This window comes from Populus alba, chromosome 17 (genome assembly GCF_005239225.2).
Source record: "Populus alba chromosome 17, ASM523922v2, whole genome shotgun sequence".
NCBI classification, from domain to species: Eukaryota; Viridiplantae; Streptophyta; class Magnoliopsida; order Malpighiales; family Salicaceae; genus Populus; species Populus alba.
Window position 1 is genome coordinate 5,616,732 of NC_133300.1, and position 22,639 is coordinate 5,639,370.

Here is a 22,639-nt window from a genome sequence, read left to right on the forward strand (position 1 = left end):
TAGGGGTGAGAAAAAAAAAAAAAAACCGAGAAAATCAGAAAAAAATAATTGAAAAAACTAATTAAAATTTTAAAAAAACTGACCGGTTTGGTTTTAGTTTTATAAGCCTGAAATAAAAAAAACCCGAAACTGATCGGTTTGAATCAGTTTCGTTTTTTTTTTTAAAATTTTGGTGTAATTATTTTTTTTTTAATAAAAACCAAATCAAATTGAAAATGATCATTCCTAGTTTTAAGATAAAAAAAAACATATATAAAAAATTAAAAAAAAATGTGTTTGGTTGAAGAGATATAAATAGAAACATATTTATATATATAGTGGATTTCTATATTTTTAAAATAAAAAAATATAAAGAGACATGTCCTTTATATCTCCACCGCCTCCATCTTTTCTATCTCGGAACATTAACCAAATATGATCTGAGAAATCAAAAGAGTTTGGGGTAAAATTGATACAAAAGATATTTTGAATGTAAAATTGATACTATTGCAATAATTTGGGGTTATATTTTGACGTTTGACCGAAATAAAAGAAAACCATCGACTCTCTTTACACTCTTCCTGCCAATCCGGACCATTAGTGCCACTCTCATATTCTGGTTTCAAAACCCTAGGTGAAACTAATTAATTAAATTACTTCGATCTTAGTTCTTTATTTAGTTAATTAATGATTTATATTATATTTCAACTGTTTGAATCAATTCTGATCATAATTTGTTGATTGAAATTTAGGGTTTTTTTTTTTTTTATAAACAGATGGAGAGTTCAATATCTGCAGTTACCTATAAAGGTTCAATAACTGAAGCAATTCTTGAATCCAAAAAACAGAAGAAACTTTTTGTTGTTTACATTTCAGGTACTTTCCCTTTTCTTTTAGTGCACTGTTTTTACGGAATTATGCTAATTTTACTGAGAATCTTTCCCGGAATAATCTCAACCGTTGGGTTTTGGGAGACCAACTAATGGCTCATTGAATTGTTGATATTTGTTTTAAAAGATTTTTGTTTAAAAGTTTGCATTACTCGGAAGGGAAGGAAGTGATGATGTGATTGGATTGATTGGTGTTGAGTTCAAATTTTAGAACTACAGTTTAGAATTGGGTGTGATCAGATAGTTTCCAAAGGCACCATATTGAACCGGGGATTGCGTATAGTGTAGTGGTGTAATGTAATATATTTCTTGATTAATTGTTTTAATACGCAGTGGAGTGTTTGTTTTGATTTGCAGGTGAAAATGTGGAGTCCGCTGAATTGGAAAAATCCACTTGGGCTGATTCTAAAGTAGGGTTTCTTTGTTTTTTCTAATCTGGGATTCGTTTTCTGAATGCTATATGATATAGCTTGTTATGGTTCTGACCTTGTTGTGCTGCATTTAGGTGGTGGAGTCGCTCCCAAAGTACTGCATTTTATTGCATATCAAAGAAGGAAGCACTGATGCCATGAATTTGTCTGCAATATGTATCCTTTTGTACAAACTTTTTATCCGTTAAGTTTTCAGAAAAAAGGTCACATTTTAAAAGGAAGATGGTATCCTTGCATCAACTTGAAATCAAAGACCCACAGAAATCTGCTCCTTGTATAACAGCCATTGGCTACAATGGGGTTCAACTTTGGCAGAGTGGTATGGTGTTTTATTTGAAATCTTTGGTTTTGGTGCACATTTAATCTGATGTGTAATGATATTGTAGAAATATGTATAATTTATATTTCTGTGTCATTACACAGAAGGGTTTGTTAGCGCTGAAGTTTTGGCTTCTGGTTTAGAGAAGGCATGGTTGAACCTTCATATCCAGGTATGTAAATGCTGGTTTATCTTATTAGTTAGGTGCATAAATCTCAAAACTCCTAGTGTTGTTATTTACTTCTAAGGCAACTATCATACTTGTGATTCCACTTTGAGCATTTGCTAATTGTTTGGACCTTGTTCTTACAAGTAGTAGATTATCACTTGAGATCACAAGAATGGGATATTCTTTGTGGTTACTGTTCTGTTTATTTTCTACTCCAGCTATTGAGGGACTTCATGCTCTAGTACCCTACTCTCATTTTGTGACTTGTTTCTTTCCTCCTTTCAACTTGAAATTCTAATGATGAAGTGCAGGAAACAACAGCAACTGTCCTGACTGCAGCACTTGCTTTGAAGAAATCTGAACCACCTTCTTCTGGGTCATCTGATATTGGTTCCACCGGGCAAGGAAGTTCTTCAGGTACGGTTGTCTCACTGCCTTTGGTGGACAGCCATGCCCAACCTTCAGAGCTTGAAACACAGGCTGCTTCTGAGTTGATAGAAGAAAAGGCAAGTCATGAACAACCTACAGCTGAGGTAATTAAGCTACAGCTCTCATGAGGTTCTTTTATGGTTTAATAATGGTATTACATACTTGGGTGGTTTGTCACTTGCATGAACAGGAAACAATAACCAATTTGGATGACAAGACATCTACAAAATCTTTTAATGTTCAGAAGTCACAGACTACTGGGGATGAGCGGTCCACATGTCCCCCTGACAAAGACAATAAATTACCCAGTTCAATAACCAAATCAGACCATGCCATAGCTGATCATATATTTTCTGGTGCTGAAGATGGTCTTCTTGCCCAAGAAAAGATTATTGGTAATCATTCAGGTGCTACTACTGAGATAAAAGAAGCAGGAGGAGATAAAAAGGCTGAATGTACGGATGGTTTGGGGCCTGGGACATTGGATGATAAAAAAACAGTTACTGTATCGAGTGATGTTCATTTAAATATCCGTCTGCCGGATGGTGTTAGCTTACAGGAGAAGTTTTCTGTGACAAGCACTTTGAGAATGGTCAAAGACTACGTGGACAGAAACCAAGCTGGTGGTATTGGTGCATATGATCTTGCCATTCCTTATCCTCGCAAGACATTCAGTGATCAAGGTATGCACATCAAATGCACTTTGACAAGTGGCATGATGCTTTGGTTGGATAGAGATGATATTTTTCTTTTGCTGTTTTATTTCATGTTCTAGAATTCATTTCATTAAGAAGCGCACTGAATATTCTTCCGTTTATCTGTATTGCATATATATATTTTTTTCAATTTATGTATCAAATATCTCTTAATACTAACATTTTTACAGAAAAATGCTATTAATTTAGTTCATTTTCATGTCCATTATAAATTTGTTTAATTTAACCTGTTTCAGATTTGAGTAAATCATTATCAGAGTTGGCTCTGCTTAATAGACAAGCACTGATGGTGGTTCCTCATCAGCAAGCCACAAGTTACCACAGAGGAGGTTCTTCCTCGGACAGAGCAACTACTACAACTAGCAGTGGTTCAACAAATGCAAATGACGGGGGATATTTTGCATATGTCAAAAGGGTTCTATCTTATGTCAATCCTTTCTCCTACTTTGGTGGTAGTGCAAGCTCATCTAGTTCTGGACAAGCTCAATCTGGCGTATGGGAATATAGTGAGTTTCCATACCCTGCTATGATTCAATTATATTTCTTTGGGCCTAACATCTGAAATGCAAATGGCCTCTTTGAAGGCTATTTTTTTTCATTGTCATTATGCCTGCAATCTTACAAAATTGTTTTTTTTTTTTTTCTTTTCACTTATGGAACTTGGAACCTTTACAATTGCATATTTTCTGTAACTTTTAAAACATATTCCTAAATATAAATATATGGTGGGTATGTTTGGTTTTGTGGTCTAATTTGGTAATTGTCCTCTGTTCACAATCGATTCATTGGCTCTTCATTTTTTCAGTATTATTTCTGTGGAATGAATTTTTTCATATCACTTATGAGCGATGGAGAGGCATGTGGGTCGAGTGGGGGTTAATGCTTTCCTGAAAGAGAAGTGGAGGCTTTCTTCTTTGGGCTCTTGTTTTATTTTGGAAGTAAAAGTGATAAGTTCTTCAGAATATTGAACGTTTGAAATAGTAGTCGATCTCTGCAATTAGCTTTTACAGATAAATCTCTCTATTCATTTCCCATGTTCATGAAATCCTTGGAAATAATTTCTGTTGAAGCAAGTGTTGATTGCTGGAAAACTAGAGTGGCAAGATGCTCAGTTTAAAGAACATATTGTCTTCTAACTTTACAGTTAGATATCATCTTCTTACATGTACTCATGTTTTGTGAATTAATGGAACTGATCACAAAGTGCTTCTGCGGAATGTGCTTTCTAACCCTTGGCTTCAACATTGCAGGTCCGAATTCAACACCTCAGAATAACACTGCAAGAACAGACCGACCTTACTCCGGTTACTCCCCAAATCAAAACTCTTCAGCAACTGGCAGAAATGACAGCCAAGGCAGGCCAACGACAACATCACGCATTGGGAGTAACATTCACACACTGAAACATGATGACGATGATGGCCGATTCAACGATAGAAATTCCTTCTGGAATGGAAATTCAACCGAGTATGGTGGGAACAATGATGGTAAATAGGGTCACTTGGAAGTGCACGCACCTTGATCTTGTGGTTGCATCAGGAGCTTCAGTTCTTGTATCGTTTTTCACAGTTTTTTACCTTGCAACATGCGAGTACATATTACCAGCCTGATCATATGACAATTTGGTTTATTTTCCTATTCGCGAACAATAAATAATTGTAATAAAATATGATATGTTAATAAAATATAACCAATGATGTAATTTCCTGCTTCGGAAACCAATGAAAGGTTAATTGTAAACTAAATTAATTATTTATATGAATAGCATTGGTAAAACAATCGATGTCACTTTGCTTCTGATTAATAATGTTATAAAAATTATAGCTTAACTGATCAGGTTTTAAAATTTATTTTTTAAAAATTAATAGCTTAAATTTTATAAACATTAGAGTCATTGAAGGTTTATATAATTATTAATTTCAGGGCTCGTGAGATTAATTAAGATATATATAAATTGATTTAGATACTCATATTAATAATAAAAATAATAATAATATTACAACAAAGTTTAGTGGAAGCTGCCTTCATTTTTTATATTAAATTTGAGATTATTCTAGTTTTCAAGATTTAGCCCTCTAACATGGATTTTATTTTTATATTAAATTTGAGATTATTTTAATTCTAAGATTTAGCCCTTTTTTTAAAATAAATTTTCCAAGCTTCTTGTATTATCTTAACAAGTCAAGTCAACTTTAGCATAAGTAAATTCAACCTCATTTTTTAATAGAAAATCACAAATTAGGGAGCAAGCCAAGCCGATTTGAGTCTGATAGAAGGGAGTTTTTCATTAATTTGATCGTTTACTAGCGTGATAGAAAAAACGGTAGTTGAACTAGTATTTGGTAGTTAACAACGTTGAATGCCCTGTCCGAGAAGCAACACTCGGGGGCGACTCATATGTCTCCACATTTCACCTCATCTTTTGTTATTATTGTTGGAAAAAGCATTTGGTCTTTGGGTCGGTGCATAATGGCCTCGGAGACGCGCACATGGCATTGGTCGGTGCTCCACCCCAAGAGTCGAAACTTCAAACCCTAAACTCCATCTTGGTAAGAACAACCTTGAAAAGTTCTCTCCTTTAGCTACCCAGAAACCGAGGGAAAATGTTAGAAAAAGAAAGAAAGAAGAAATAGAAGTATTTTTGGGACACAGCAACATGGCATGGTATAATTAAGAGGAGGCTCAAGTTGAAGAGAGACGGCATTTTGTTAGAGGTCCACATCATATGTCAATCCTCTCTCCTACTTTGGGACAAATGCAAATGACGGGGGATATTTTGCATATGTCAAAAGCGTTCTATCTTATGTCAATCCCCTCTTCTCCTACTTTGGTGTAGTGCAAGCACATCAAGTTCTGGACAAGCTCAATCTGGCATATGGGAATATAGTGAGTTTCCATACCCTGCTATGATTCAATTATATTTCTTTGGGCCTAACATCTGAAATGCAAATGGCCTCTTTGAAGGCTATTTTTTCATTGTCATTATGCCTACGTTCTTACAAAATTGTTTTTTTTTTTTGTCTCACTTATGGAACTTGGAACCTTTACAATTGCATATTTTCTGTAACTGTTAAAACATATTCCTAAATATAAATATATGGTGGGTATGTTTGGTTTTGTGGTCTGAATTTGGTAATTGTCCTCTGTTCACAATCGATTCATCGGCTCTTCATTTTTTCAGTATTATTTCTGTGGAATGAATTTTTCATTCACTATTAGTGATGGAGAAGGCATGTGGGTCGGTAGGGGGTTAATGCTTTCCTGAAAGAGAGTGGAAGCTTTCTTCTTTGGGCTCTTGTTTTATTTTGGAAATAAAAGTGATAAGTTCTTCAGAATATGCAACGTTTGAAATAGTAGTCGATCTCTGCAATTAGCTTTTACAGATAAATCTCTCTATTCATTTCCCATGTTCATGAAATCCTTGGAAGTAATTTCTGTTGAAGCAATTGGTGATAGCTGGAAAACTAGAGTGGCAAGACGCTCAGTTTAAAGAACATATTGTCTTCTAACTTTACAGTTAAATATCATCTTCTTATATGTACACTCATGTTTGTGAATTAATGGAACTGATCACAAGTGCTTCTGCGGAACTGGTGCTTTCTAACCCTTGCTTCGAACATCGCAGGTCCGAATTCAAACACCTCAAGAATAGCACTGCAAGAACAGACCTACCTTACTCCGGTTACTCCCCAAATCAAAACTCTTCAGCAACTGGCAGAAATGACAGCCAAGGCAGGCCAACGACAACATCACGCATTGGGAGCAACATTTCACACACTGGAACATGATGACCCCGATGGATGGCGATTCAACGATAGAAATGATCCTCTGAATGGAAATTACAACCGAGTATGGTCGGAACAATGATCTGGTAAATAGGGTCACTTGGAAGTGCAAATCGCACCTTGATCTTGTGGTCTTTGCATCAGGAGCTTCAGTTCTTGTATCGTTTTTCACAGTTTTTTACCTTGCAACATGCGAGTACATAATTACCCAGCCTGATCATATGACAATTTGGTTTATTTTCCTATTCAAAGCGAACAAAAATAATTGTAAGAAAATATGATATGTTAAATTAAAATATAACCAATGATGTAATTCCTGCTTCGGAAACCAATAAAAGGTTAATTGCTTAAACCAAATTATTATTTATAGGAATAGGCATCGTAAACAATCGAATTGTAATTTAACTAATAGGTTTTAAAATTATTTTTTTAAAAAATTAATAGTTCAAGTTTTATAAATATAGAGTCATTAGAATTATTGAAGATTTATATAATTATTAATTTCAGGGCTTGTAAAATTATTAAAGGTATATAAAAATTGATTTAGATATGCATATTAATAATAATAATAATGTTACAACAAGTTTAGTGGAAACGCCTTCTATTTGTTTTTTATTGAATTTAAGATTATTTTAGTTTTAAGAAATTAGCCCTATAATATGGGTTTTATTTTTTATATTGAATTTGAGATTATTCTAATTCCAGATTAGCCCTTTTTTTAAAATAATTTTCCAACTCTTGGATTATCTTAGCCAGTCAAGCAACTTAGCATAAATAAATTCAACCCTCAATTTTTAATAGAAAATCACAAATTAGGAGCAAGCAAGCCATTTGAGTATGATAAAGGAGTTAACATTATTTGATCGCAACGTGATAGAAAAGGGTAGTTGAAACTTGTATTTGGTAGTTAAACAACAACTCCCCGAGTAAGCAACACTCGATGGCCGACTCATATGCCCACATTCACTCATCTTTTGTTATTATTGTTGGAAAAAAGCATTTGGATCTTTGGGTCCGTGCATAAATGGCCTCGGAGACTCGCATTTGGCATTGCGGTGTGCTCCACCCCAGAGCGAAACTCAAACCCTAAACTCCATCTTGGTAAGAACAACCTTGAAAGTCTCTCCTACGACGGATTCCAGAAACCGAGGAAATGTTAGTAAAAAAAGAAAGAAGAAGAATAGAAGTATTTGGACACTAGCACATGGCATGATAATTAAGAGGAGGCTCAACGATTGAAGAGAGACGGCATTGTTAGAGGTCCACACGCTTTAATAAGATATTATCCTTTCCCTTCGTGGATAGTGGTTTATTCGATTTCACTGGCCATGCATCGATTTATGTACTGTAATTTTTAATTTCATGTTTTTTATTTAAAATATAAAAAAATTGTTAAAGTTTTTTTTTTTAATATATACCATTAGAATAATCATAAGAAAAAAATTAATATTTAATATTTTTAAATCAAGTAGTTACATTTTTCAAAACAGTCCACAAACATAAAATCAGTTCTGAGTCTCTCACCCTGTATTGCATTTTTAAATGTTAGGAATAATATAAATCATTTTTTGGGACATCATCTAAAAACTTAATGCTTTTAGGTTGATATTTTTTTTTAAAAATCTGATATCGGAGTTTTTATGACCAAGTGGTTACAGGTTTTGAATCTCACCATTCCTATTTATTTCATAAAAAAAAATTAAACATAAAGATAATATGAGCATGTGCAAGTTTCAAGCCTGAAAATGTCCCAAAGAACTTTTTTCATTTGAGGGGGTGTGTTAAGAATATATATAAAATCATATCTTGAGACTTCATCTAAAACTTAAACATATATTAGGTTGAGATGATTCTTGTGACACTCAATAAAATAGATAAGTCTGGGAATAATTTTGAATGTTTTTTATTTAAAAATTATTTTTTTTAATATTTTTTAGATTTTGATGTGCTGTATTAAAGAATAAATTTTAATAAATTAATTATATCTTATTTTAATATATTTTTAAATAAAGATAATATTTTTTAAAAATCCTGCTATTATATAAATTTACACAACAGCAAACACTAAAACACACACTCGAAAATCACATGTGCTGACAGCGAGTCTGGCTAACGGTGCATTGTGTCAGCCACAAGAGTGACAAAGTGTTAGGCAGCAGAGTTAAAAGAGAGGATTTTTCAAAGCCTTAAGAAATATCTTAGAATAGCAAAATTAGAAGTATTGCTTAAATCATTAAAATTACATATCATGCACACTAATTAATAAAATTCTAAAGGCCATGCGGATACTATTTAATCTCTTTTTGAAAAGCAAAACGTATACTCATTTTATATTTATATTGTATTTCATTAACTATGAATTTTTTATAGGAAAAGGTATTTTTTAATAGATATGACAGGAATACAACTAAAATTAGCACTCGGAAAATTAATTAAATAACAAATAATAATATAAGTAATAAAAAAAATTGAATAACAATTTCTATATATGGCTAAGTACTTTTAGCAAGTTTTCCACCATCAGAACTAGCGCTTAACGAACTGTTTCTTACAAGAGACAACGCCCATAAATTAAACACTTTAATAAAATACCATTTTTATCATCTCTTAATCATAATTAATCTAAAGTTAAATTATTAATGATACCTTTGATTTCTCTTACTTGATTAAATTCATGAATTCAACTTTATTGTTTTTTTTTCTATAATGTAAAAAATTACAATAAAGTAATTATCGGTTTAATTGGCTACATAGATCATTCAAAAAGCTAGAATATATACCAATCCAAGCTTCCGTAAGGGACAAAAAAGAAGAGAAGAGAAGAATATTATCAGAGAGAAAAAGGAAGAAAAATGAATTCCTCCCGAAAAAAGGAAAATATTCTCTTTTTTTTTTCTTAAATAAATAAATAAATTCAAAATAATTTTATTTGAGTAATTTTTTAAAAAAACATTAACAAACTGTCGATTATACTCTGTTCGATTATGATAATACAAGTTTTTTAATAAGATTAATTAAGTTTATTTTTTTTATTTTTTAATCTCAATCAATTTTAGGTTCTGATAAATTGATCAAATCTTGAATAATTAGTCAGACTTATCTAAGTTTTACGAATATAATTAAAAGTAATATATATAATTTATATTCATCTTGGGATAGATGGAATAATTTTCCCGCGAGGAGGACAAAAAAAGATCTACAGATGTATATTTTAAAGATTACTATTGATAATCTTAAATAAAGAATTCTTATATTTTATGGGAAGCACTCGTGATCTGGTTGGTCCAGTCACCTAATAGGAAACACCACTTCACCTTCCTCAATCAATTTTTTTTAATTCAAGAGCTTGCCTATAAATAAGGCAATTACCATTTGTGTTGAGCATAACAGAAATCAAGCAAGCTCAAATTCAACCAAGCACGAAGCAAACAAGCTAACTACTTCCTTTAAAGATCACATAGAATCTCCTTTCTCCATTCTTTTCTTCTTCCTTTTCAATTCCATTTCGCTTTTCAGTCTCACAGTCTTCAATATATATAACCACACTTGGCTCTCTGCTTCTCACCACAACCTGTACAACCCTACTCCTTACTCTCTGTATTGCTCTCTCTTTCTTTGAAGGCAGTCCGTTCTTGATCAACAATGGCTCCGAGCGTAAGAAAATCTGGTTCGGGTGCTTCATCAGGACTGGTTGATGGAAATAACCCGTCTTTGATCTCTCTTGAGGGATCAAACTTTGTGGTCAATGGCCACATTTTTCTCTCCGATGTCCCTGATAATATAACCCTCAGTCCCTCGCCTGCTACACTCACTGAAAAAACAATATGCGACAACGCCGGGTCCTTTGTGGGGTTCGATTCGAAAGAATCCAAGGACAGGCACGTTGTCCATATTGGGAAATTGAAGAACATAAAGTTCATGAGCATATTCAGGTTCAAGGTCTGGTGGACAACCCACTGGGTTGGCTCCAACGGCGGAGACCTTGAACACGAGACTCAAATGGTCATGCTTGATAAGTCTGATGATTCAGGAAGACCCTACGTTCTCCTTCTTCCTCTGATCGAGGGGCCTTTCCGGGCTTCTCTCCAGCCGGGCGACGACGACAACGTTGACGTTTGTGTGGAAAGTGGGTCCACAAAGGTTTGTGCTGCCGGATTCCGGAGTGTTGTTTATTTGCATGCAGGTGACGATCCATTCAATTTGGTGAAGGAAGCCATGGAGGCGGTTAGGGTGCATCTGGGCACTTTCAAGCTTTTGGAGGAGAAAACTCCTCCAGGTATCGTGGACAAGTTTGGCTGGTGTACTTGGGACGCATTCTATCTTACCGTGCATCCTCAAGGTGTCTGGGATGGTGTTAAGGGTCTTGTTGACGGCGGGTGCCCGCCTGGACTTGTGCTCATTGATGATGGTTGGCAATCCATCAGTCATGATGAGGACTCCATCACAGAAGAAGGCATGAATGCTGCTGTTGGTGCAGGTGAACAAATGCCATGCAGGCTATTGAGGTTCCAAGAGAATTACAAATTCAGGGACTACGAGAGTCTCAAGAGCTTGGCCGCCGCCGGTGCCGATAATAAAGGCATGGGGGCTTTTATAAAGGACCTAAAGGAGGAGTTTAACACCGTGGACTATGTCTACGTGTGGCATGCGCTCTGTGGATACTGGGGTGGGCTAAGGCCTAATGTCCCTGGTTTGCCACCAACTCAAGTTGTTAAGCCAAAATTATCACCGGGATTGGAGATGACAATGGAAGATCTGGCCGTCGATAAGATTGTGAACAATGGCGTGGGGCTTGTGCCGCCTGAGATTGTAGATCAGATGTACGACGGAATTCACTCACACTTGGCGAAAGTTGGGATCGACGGCGTCAAGGTGGACGTTATTCATGTAAGTTTTCTGATAACCTAGCCAGCTACTAATTAATTTTAATTAAAATAATAATATTTTTATTTTTATTTTTTATAAAAATAATTCTCCTAATCAGTTTGACATGTCAACTATCATATTAAAAATTCAATTGAATCAACAAGTGAGTCAATATTATTTTACCTCATTTATCTAAAATTTCAGCCAAAATAAAGTTTTAGATTTTAAATTTTTAATTGTAACTTCAACTATATGTAAAATTTATTAAAAAATTATTTTAATTCAATAACTTAATTATTATATATGAAATTTAAAATATGATTTATATTATTTTCTAATATACCTTTTCAAGTGAAACTTTTTAAATTTAAAACTGTATATGTCAAATTTTTTATGCTTATTATATCAATAAACTAATTCAAACTCCAAAATATTAAATTATTAAATTAGATTTCAAATTCCAATACAATACAAAGTTCCGTGCTAGGTGCGCTATTTTTTTGTTGAACTTTCGACCAAATATAACTCAGATGTGTGGATTGTTTCCAATACTTTGACTTCGACATCTTTTGGTCGGCACTTAATTGCACGAAGTAATTATTTTTTTAATAAATACGTTCGTTTTTGTCTCAACAAAAAGTCCACCATCTCGTTTTCTTTCACTCTGATTTCCCTCAATCAAGAAATCAACAGGAAAAGAAAGGATCATGCATCCCAAGATCTTGCATTAATACTATATATATATATATATATATATATATATATATATATATATATACTTTCGGTAACATAATTGATGAATTATTTGTTAATTATAGGGCTTAATTAGATGATTTTTAATTAGTTATATACATAATCTGCCATGCTGCGCAGCTGCTGGAAATGCTGTGTGAAGACTATGGCGGGAGAGTTGACCTGGCTAAGGCATATTACAAGGCACTGACAGCTTCGGTGAGGAAGCACTTCAAAGGAAATGGTGTCATAGCTAGTATGGAACACTGCAACGATTTCATGTTCCTCGGAACAGAGGCCATCTCTCTTGGTCGTGTCGGTATGTCTTTTAATTATTTATTATGGATTTGGCACTCCAAAATCTGTGTTTACGACACGTACGGCACTGGCTTATTTATTTATTTTTTCTAAGTTTTTATATATTTTAATTGTCATAGAGAACTTCTCATTTGCGAAAAGAAAAAAAAAAGTTATTTTTTAATAAAATTCAAGGACAGATGCTAGAGATGCTCGACTGAGATGTGTGGGTCATGTATTGCTGGTAGCCTGGTATCATGGTTATTGCATCTAATTCTAGTATTTATATTGTTATTTTTTTAAAATATTTTTTTATTTAAAAATTATTTATAACATCATAAATTAAAATGATTTTAAAACAAAAAAATAAATAATTTAAAACAAATTAATTTTTTTATTTTTTTTAAAAAATATTTTTAAAATACAAAAACAAACAATCATTTAAGAATATAACATGGAAAAACATTTAGATTATTTGATTGCTTTATAACAAAAAAAAAAACTTAGTTTCAACCTGACTAAAATTAGATTGAATTTGATTCGCTAAAAATATCAAATGAAAAAATTACTCTCACTATTATATAGTTTAATTATTTTTATATTTATTTTTCATGTTTTAAAAAATTATAGTTTATATTATTTTATAGATATAAAATAGACTAAACTATAGGATAGTCTAGGATGTAAATTAATAAAGTTTATAATATAAAGTGTAATTTTTTCAAAACTTGAAAAGTAAAGATAAAAACAACTAAATTATAGAATAATTAGACTAATTTTCTCTTATCAAATCACTAGATAAATATTAAAACCCATTAAAACTAAAAATCAACTCAGATTAAGTTTTAAATTACAGATTAGTCATATTAACTTATCAGATTGAGTTTAATACGTGTTGTTGAGTATCTGTCTTCCTGGCAAGGTAGCTTGTTGGTGGTATTAAGATTTGGTGATCTTCAAGGGATAAAATTCCCGGATTATTTTTTTTTTTTATATTTTAATTATAGAGAGCGGTCAATTGCAACCCCATATCATCACCAAGTCATTATCTAGCATTGATTCGAAGCTTGCGTGATGATGAGGTCTTTTACGCATCAATTTTGTTTCTTTTCCCATTGCCTCCTGCTTCGAAACATGTCAGCTTTCTGCAACTTTAGGTTCTTCTTAGAGATAAAGATCAGTGTTAGGCAACAGTTCCTTTTATATATACAATAAAACATGCTAAATTCATATTATAAGATGTTCATATTGTGTCAACAGGTGATGACTTCTGGTGCACCGATCCATCTGGTGATCCAAACGGCACATTTTGGCTCCAAGGGTGTCACATGGTGCACTGTGCTTACAACAGTTTGTGGATGGGCAACTTCATTCACCCAGATTGGGATATGTTCCAGTCTACTCATCCCTGTGCTGAGTTCCACGCTGCTTCAAGGGCGATTTCCGGTGGCCCGATTTACGTCAGTGACTCCGTTGGGAAGCACAATTTCCCACTGCTCAGGAGGCTAGTGCTGCCAGACGGCTCAATTCTCCGGTGCAGCTACTATGCGCTTCCGACCAGGGATTGCCTCTTTGAGGATCCTCTGCATGATGGCAACACCATGCTCAAGATTTGGAACCTCAACAAGGTAAGCGAGTTTGATACAATATTAACACATGCTCATCTTGTCCTACACCGAAAATGATTTTCTTTGTTTTATGCTTTCATTGCAACAGTTTACTGGAGTTATTGGAACCTTCAACTGCCAAGGAGGAGGGTGGTGTCGGGAGACTAGACGCAACAAATGCGCAGCCCAATTTTCTCACTCGGTGACCGCTAAGACCAACCCCGGAGACATAGAATGGAAGAGTGGGAAGAACCCAATTTCCATTGAAGGAGTGCAAATCTTTGCCATGTACTTGTCCAAGTCTAAGAAGTTGGTTCTCTCCGAGCCACGCGAGAACATTGAAATAGCGCTAGAACCATTCAATTTTGAGCTCATCACAGTGTCGCCGGTCACCACCTTGGCTGGAAAACGAGCCCAATTTTGCTCCTATAGGTTTAGTGAACATGCTCAACACCGGTGGTGCTATCCAGTCATTGGCCTATACTAATGATTCCAATAGCTCAGTTCAGATTGGCATCAAGGGAAGCGGAGAAATGAGGGTCTTCGCTTCTGAGAAACCACGATCCTGCAAGATTGATGGAAGAGAAGTTGCATTTGAGTATGAAGGGTACATGGTTGTCACTCAAGTGCCGTGGTCTACTCCATCTGGCCTGTCTACAGTTGACTACTTGTTTTAGAGTTTAGGAGGGACTTATTGTTATTATCCCCCAAATTAATTAGAAAGATGTAACCAATCAAGTGCTATTACTAATGGCCAAGTATTACAATAAACATGATTAAGGTTGAGATGCTTTTGAAATTACAATCATTTATGTACCTAAAGAGATAGGAGATTGGAGGCTTTTTTTTTAGGTTAAATGAGCTATAAAAACTAAGTTTTTTTTTTTCTACTTTTGAGTTTCATTACCCAATGTTGAGCCCATGAGAAACCATGGGTTTTTGGGCTTTAAGGGGGTTTTCTATTAAATTTTGGGTTTATAAATAGCTCCCAAAGTTTTCTAATATTTTATATATAAATACCTTGTAAAAATATTTCAGTATAATGATTTTGTTGAATCTTATTCGTATGAAAAGAGATGTGGAAATCCTGGGGTATGATATTATAGTGAACTCATATATAGGGGCATATATTTGATTGAAAAAGAATTTTTATGCATATAAGAGGGGGAATCATGGAAGAATCCATAATGAGAAAAGTTTTCTAGCAGGTGGAGAAACTCATGGAAAGAGCTTGTATTTTAGAAAAATTTCTAAGAAATCAAAAGGATGAACTCATGTTGATGAAATTCTAGATTAATAGGCTAAGGGAAACCAAAGAGAGCTAGCATACTTATAAAATTTGTTAAGAGACTGAGAGGAAAGAAAGGTAAATATATTTCAAAAATTTTCTAAAACGTTGAGGAAACTTGAGAAGAGTTGAGCCTTATAGTTAAATTTTTTTTTTAAAAAAAAAATAGATGAGAGGAACCATGTAGACATGCATATGTAGAGAATATTTTAAGAAGTAAAGAGAAGGAGTAGAGAGAATATATTAATGTTTATACTTAGAAAATTTTCAAAGGATTTGAAAACACCTAATAAAAATCAACCTAAATTTAATTTTTTTTTTAAGTAGTTAGAAATCCTTAAGGTTGAGACTTATATTAAGGGTGTTTGTATCGCATTCTTAAAAATTTAATTGTTTTTTTTTAAAATAGTTTTTTTTATATTTTTCAGATCATTTTAATGTATTTATTTAAATAAAATAATTTTAAAAAATAAAATTTTTTTATTTTAATATAAAATAAATACTTTAAACAATCATCGTTATCATGTTAAAAAAAAAATTAAATTGAGACCTATACTTCCAAGCGGAATGTCCAAGCGGCGCACTTGTGCTTTTCCTTAAGCTAGGGGCACCGGCGTAGCCTTCCAATCCTTATAACTTCTAGCCTTTATTTTGGTTTTTGAATAGTTTCCTTAGTTTAATTTTTAATCAATATCACAACCGTTTATTGTTAAATTTAGTTATTTTTTTAAAATAGTTATTAAGTGCTTTAATGATTTGGATAATTTCATAATACCTTCAAAAAATCATTATAATTTATCTTTAAATTCTTCCCAGTTTACTTGTAATATAAATAAAAATCATATATAGTTAGTAATAAGTAAATCTCCACATAAAACAAAAAAACACAATCAAAATAAAATATTTACATTTATATCGCTTTCTTTTATTAAGCACCTCAACTTTTTCTTTTTATTTTTCTTTTTTAATTTATCATTTAATATATTTTTTAAAGCAGATGTTTTATTCTGTTGCATTAAAAATCAACTTGAAATTGTAGAAAGCACAGCCAAGAAATACAACTGTTTGCATGCAGAAGTAATGTTAGAACTTCATCTAAGGCGATGGACAAAGTAGATCATGGTTTCGACTTTCATCCAGTGAACTTTAAAGCACAACTAAGATTTTTCCCATAAGCACATTGATTCAAGCAATCTAATTTGGATACGTGCAAATTTGTAAAATTTTTTAAAAAAGGTTCTCCACTGAGCAGCAATCGAGAAATATTTGAAGGGGCCTAAAAATTAGCCGGTACAAACTACTAGTGTAGATTTTTTGTTGAGATTCAAAGACAATCAGGGATATCTTTGTTCAAAAGATGAAATTTATTGCAGAGAATCAAAGACACGTTTCCCACTTTTTTAAACCAGACATGGAAAACAATAGCAAAACAGCAAACGTACATGGCAATTCAGCAACTTCTTAGATTCCATCCAACAATAGCCGGTTACACCGACAGGGACACAAACACTTGACCATGGAGGATCATCACCAGCTTAGAAACCACCGCGGAGGCGAAGCACTAGGTGTAGAGTGGACTCCTTCTGTATGTTGTAATCTGCCAGGGTCCTTCCATCTTCAAGCTGCTTCCCAGCAAAGATCAGTCTCTGCTGGTCTGGTGGAATCCCCTCCTTGTCCTGGATTTTAGCCTTCACATTATCAATGGTGTCTGAACTCTCAACCTCCAGGGTGATGGTTTTTCCAGTCAGGGTCTTGACAAAGATTTGCATTCCTCCCCTAAGGCGCAGCACCAAGTGAAGAGTGGATTCCTTCTGAATGTTGTAATCAGCTAAGGTCCTTCCATCTTCAAGCTGCTTTCCAGCGAAGATCAACCTTTGCTGGTCAGGTGGGATCCCCTCCTTATCTTGGATTTTGGCCTTCACATTGTCAATGGTGTCCGAGCTCTCAACTTCCAGGGTTATAGTCTTCCCAGTGAGGGTCTTGACAAAGATCTGCATGCCACCACGGAGGCGAAGCACCAAATGAAGGGTGGACTCCTTCTGGATGTTGTAATCAGCGAGAGTGCGCCCATCCTCGAGTTGCTTGCCAGCAAAGATGAGCCTCTGTTGGTCTGGAGGGATGCCCTCCTTATCCTGGATTTTGGCCTTGACATTATCAATGGTGTCGGAGCTCTCCACCTCCAAGGTGATGGTCTTCCCAGTCAAAGTCTTCACAAAAATTTGCATACCACCACGAAGGCGAAGCACCAAGTGAAGGGTGGATTCCTTCTGGATGTTGTAGTCAGCTAGAGTACGTCCATCCTCGAGCTGCTTGCCAGCAAAGATGAGCCTCTGTTGGTCTGGAGGGATGCCCTCCTTATCCTGGATTTTGGCCTTGACATTATCAATGGTGTCGGAGCTCTCCACCTCCAAGGTGATGGTCTTCCCAGTCAAAGTCTTGACAAAGATCTGCATACCACCTCTAAGTCGAAGCACCAAGTGGAGGGTGGACTCCTTCTGGATGTTGTAGTCAGCGAGTGTGCGTCCATCCTCTAGTTGCTTCCCAGCAAAGATCAACCTTTGCTGATCTGGGGGAATCCCTTCCTTGTCCTGGATCTTAGCTTTTACATTGTCGATTGTGTCCGAGCTTTCCACCTCAAGGGTGATGGTCTTGCCAGTGAGAGTTTTCACAAAAATCTGCATCTGGTCACATATAACACACACAAAGACAAGATCAGCCAACCTTAATTACAGAAAAAAAATAAAAAGCTATTTTTCACAGCCCCACAAATTCATCATGCGTCAATGGATCCTATAATATTATCAAAAAGATAAACATATCCACCAAGCAGATTAAGCAGAATTCATAAAATCAATCAACAACATCACCACCAACCCCTCTAGGATACAGATCAATAATAGCCCTAGACATAACCAACACTAAGGCTTTAGTTGGGTTACACTTTCAGGTTCTTAATAAAATCTTTCACATATCGATCAATTCAGCTACCCTCAAAATAGAAATCAATCAAAACGGAAGCCTACACCCAACCCACAAAATCATAAGATTCACTAAAAACCATGCCTTCCAAAATAATAATTAATTTTTTTTCAATCAAGGAACAGGATATAACCTACAAAATTATCTGTCATCTTGTTTTAACCAAATTGTTAGCAATCATTAACTCTCTAAAGAAACAAATCCCGAATAGTTATATAAATTTATTTAAAAAAGACAGATCCCTTGAAAATATATCAAAATCAACAAAAAGAAAACGATTTCTAATCAAATCGAAAACACAATTCAATCAATCAATCAATCACACCAAAGATTAATCAATCAACCAATCACACCAAAGATTAAGCAGTCAACCAATATTCAAAAGAAATTTAGGAATGAAACTTACATTGAGTGATTGAGAATTGAAAGAGATTTTTTAGGGAATTTTTTGTATTGGCTGATTGCTATAATCGGAATTGTGAGGAACTCGGGGCTGGAGGTTCTACTTTATAGTAGAAATTATAGAGGACGTTACGAGAATACCCTGGAGAAAAAGAGAGGTGAAGCGCTCTTTTCTGGCGTGTGTGTTTGCACGCGCTCGTCACATCCTACCGACACAGAGAATCTTTTTAAAGAAAAAAACTAGTGGTCCCTAATTCATGTGGAAATTGGTAGTATTTTAAGTATTATATTAAAAAAATATAGATTAAAATTATTTTAATATATTTAAAAAACATCACAATCCAAAGTGTTATTATTAAAGTAATTAAAATAGTAAAATTTCAATTCATTTTAAACATTGTGATTTATTTAATTTTTTTAATCGCATCAAATTAATATAAAAACATACATTAAAATTATGAAAAAATAAAATTAAGTCTCAATTTAATTTGAAAATATCTTCATTTTAAAATAAAAAAGAAAAAAAATGGCAATAAACTTACAACAATTCTTACAATTTCTTAGAATAATGCTGTAATCTAGTTGATTATTAATTTTTATAAGCATCAATTTGTCGCTTTTTAAGAAGAATATAAACTTTGATTTTAAGGGAAGGAAGGACTTTATTCTAAAAATATATATTAGCATTTACATTGTCCGACGTCATCCGTGACATGAGTTAAAGTGGTTGGCGAGAAGCCAAATTCGTGGCCATATGATTTACATTGTCATTGATGATTGGCATCCTTATCTTTCTTTCTTTATTTATTTTCTTAAAGAAGAAGAATACTTATCTTCAAGAAAATGGAGTGGGTCCTTCCTGACGTGTTGTGGTCTGGAATAGCATTGCAAAAATTGGACAAATTCTGTGGTTTAGTAAGGTAATGATTCTTTTTAATGTTTTTTTTCTCGGAAATACATTAAAATATATATATATTTTTTTATTTTTTAAAAATAATTTTTGACGTTAAACACATCAATTAATTTAAAAAACATATAAAAATAATTTTTATAAAAAATTCAAAATTTATTAAAACTCTAGTGTAAATTATTATAACAAAACTAAAAGAACTCAGTCATGTACTGTAGATTATAAGTGTTTTTATTGTGGATTGGAGCAGTGTTTATCAAGGAGAAGTTAGTTACTTCTTGTTATAAGTTGTGAGTAATTTGTTTTTTACTATTTTTTTATGGCGTGTTGTGGATTGTTGGGTTGTTTGTTGTCAATGAGTGTTTGGTGAGTTATTATTCTTCTTATTTGTTTAGTGTGAAGGGGCTGAAAGTTAGATATAGGCCTTACTAGCGATGTATCTGATTGCATAATTGTTCTTGAAATGGTGCTAGTCTTGTGCAATTGGATGGGATTTTGGTTGATTTTGCACGGGATGACAGTGATTTCTTTGTTGTTTCTCTTTGTTCTGGTTAGCTATAAGTACCCTGTTATTGCAATCGGTTGGTATAGTACTCTAGGACTTCGATGAGTTGTTTATTTTAATTATTTCTTTTGGGTTTTGATGGATTCAAGGGATCGTGGATGAATTTTGCATCTGATATTGATTAGGGCAGTCATGCTTTTTTTTTTTTTAATCTTAAACACACTAATCCTAAACATGTTAGGTTGTTAGACTAAAAAAATATGGCTTTGACATATTTGCTCGACCCAATCACGATAGGTATGGCAAGCTTGCTAGACCCAAAAAACTTGGGTTTGCACCCACAAGCCTTGGGCCTGGCAAGCTTGCTAGACCCATGCATCTTGGGTCTCGCATGATTATCAAATCTAAAAAAACTTGGGTATGCACCCACGAGCTTTGAGTCTGACAAGCTTACCAGCCCTATAGGCCTTGGGTCTGGCAACCACACTAAACCCAAAACACTTGGGTGTAAAAAAATTTCAAATATTATTCAAACAATCAATGACTATTATGTAGAAAATAAACATGATTTAACATGCGCAAATATACTCTATGTTTTAATGTAAAGTCAGAACATTATTGATGAAATGATATTAATTACACTGGAACTGGTAACTGAATAGTTAAGTAAAACCACTAATAACTTTTATATATTGGGGGATTATGAGACGTTGTTAGATAATGCACCTGATTTTCAAATATAAATTAATCAATTATTGAATTAATGATAAATTAAATTATTTAATTTATTTAATCAAAAAATATAATTTATATTTGGGCCACATGTTAGGAACCTAATATATAACACGCATTAAGAACCATTAGTCAGAAATTAAAATATGATTATTTAATTAAGTATGACTTGATTAAAATATATTTTAGAAATTAAAGACTAGAATATAATTAATATAGAAATTATATTTCTATAAATAGCAAGTTATGCTTCTTATTTAGAAGATGTTGTTTGTTAAACAGAAACACTACACAAATCATAGAATAGAGAGTTAACATTTTAGGTATAACAATCCCTCCTTTTCTAAATATGGAATTTAAAATATTTTTTATTGGTAGTTCATGTGGATTATTGTTGAAAGCTGGACAATTAGACGACTTGTGATTTGTGAACTCAACATTGAAAGAATTATTCAAAGTTGAAAAAAAATCAGATCTTCATGTAATAAATTCTTAAATAACTCTATATCTATTCAACAAGATTTTAAAGATTCTTAAATAATTTTTATTTTTATTTTTTATTACATATATAATATCCAGGAAACTTAACAGTTATAGCGTTGGTAGCTACAACTTATTGGAAAGAGTTCACAATTTCGTGTGTGTCAATATTTCTTGCCCTCTATCTTCTCTTTTCCTTTTGAGAATTCATTTGTTTCTTTCCTATAATGGGTGAATTTGGTTTGTTTTTGGTGTGGTCTTAGCATCAAGGGTGTGAAACTCATATATTAGAGTGTATAAAAGCTTTCATTAATGGGAATCCTTTCTCCCTATTTTTCACATCATATAAAACATTAATTTCTCTGTTTATTTAGTAGTTCAAGAAAAGCAACACAACCTATTCCCAAAAACAGCTTTAATTTCCTTTTTGTTGAGAAAAAAAATATTAAAAGGGAAAATATAGCAAGATAAGGTGTTAACATTGCCCACGAAAAGAAAAATAGCAACCTAATCTCTAACAATACCATGGGCATGACTAGAATTGGCTGTGCCCTAAGAAGGGAATGTCATTGTTTTTTTTTTTTTAAAGAAAATCAGCTTAAGCAACAAAAGTTTTAGTGAAAATATATTGGATACAATTTTTTTTTATACCTTACATGAGAACCGGCCATCATTAATTTTCTATATAGATTATTTAATAATAATAATAATAGTAATAGTAATAGTAATGTTCTTCCACTTATCTAACATTTCATCTTCTCTTATATTTTGTTGAAAAAAGAACAAAAACACATTAAAAAAAATAATCTTCTTCTTGAAAACAAAGAGTTTGTTCTTTTTGTTTTTTATTTTCTTCACTACCATTATTTATTATTATTAATGTGAGTGTGCAGGTTAATTTATGTGCACCTCGACTAATCCCACAGGCCTTGAAGTTAATGACCATATAAGCTTTTAATAACCCTGAAGTTTATAAAACTTGAACAAGTGATTTTTAGGTAACAAACTTTTAACCTCACCAATTGAGCTATTTTCTTCTGTATCAATTTTGTTATTGCTTTCTTATGTATATGAAGAGAAATATTCCATACACATATATAATGTCAAGTTCCAAGGATTTATA

At 33.4% G+C, this 22,639-nt stretch overlaps 2 protein-coding genes and 1 pseudogene across 2 annotated transcripts; 2 read left to right on the top strand and 1 right to left on the bottom strand.

Moving 5' to 3' along the window:
- Positions 1 to 520: 520 nt before the first annotated feature.
- On the top strand, positions 521 to 4,635 carry LOC118054998 (plant UBX domain-containing protein 11). Its single transcript, XM_035066776.2, has 10 exons — positions 521 to 613; positions 756 to 855; positions 1,227 to 1,279; positions 1,375 to 1,456; positions 1,554 to 1,619; positions 1,724 to 1,791; positions 2,100 to 2,321; positions 2,408 to 2,900; positions 3,170 to 3,439; positions 4,184 to 4,635. The coding sequence occupies exons 2-10, from the start codon at positions 756 to 758 to the stop codon at positions 4,426 to 4,428; spliced, it is 1,599 nt and encodes a 532-aa protein (XP_034922667.1). The 5' UTR covers positions 521 to 613; the 3' UTR covers positions 4,429 to 4,635.
- Positions 4,636 to 10,092: 5,457 nt separating this feature from the next.
- On the top strand, positions 10,093 to 15,019 carry LOC118054997 (probable galactinol--sucrose galactosyltransferase 5; annotated as a pseudogene).
- A 1,834-nt stretch (positions 15,020 to 16,853) lies between these two features.
- On the bottom strand, positions 16,854 to 19,052 carry LOC118054996 (polyubiquitin). The gene is made up of 2 exons (XM_035066775.2): positions 18,894 to 19,052; positions 16,854 to 18,189 (listed from the first exon to the last, which is right to left on the bottom strand). Exon 2 carries the CDS (start codon positions 18,187 to 18,189, stop codon positions 17,044 to 17,046), a length of 1,146 nt encoding a protein of 381 aa, XP_034922666.1. The 5' UTR covers positions 18,894 to 19,052; the 3' UTR covers positions 16,854 to 17,043.
- Positions 19,053 to 22,639: the final 3,587 nt, after the last annotated feature.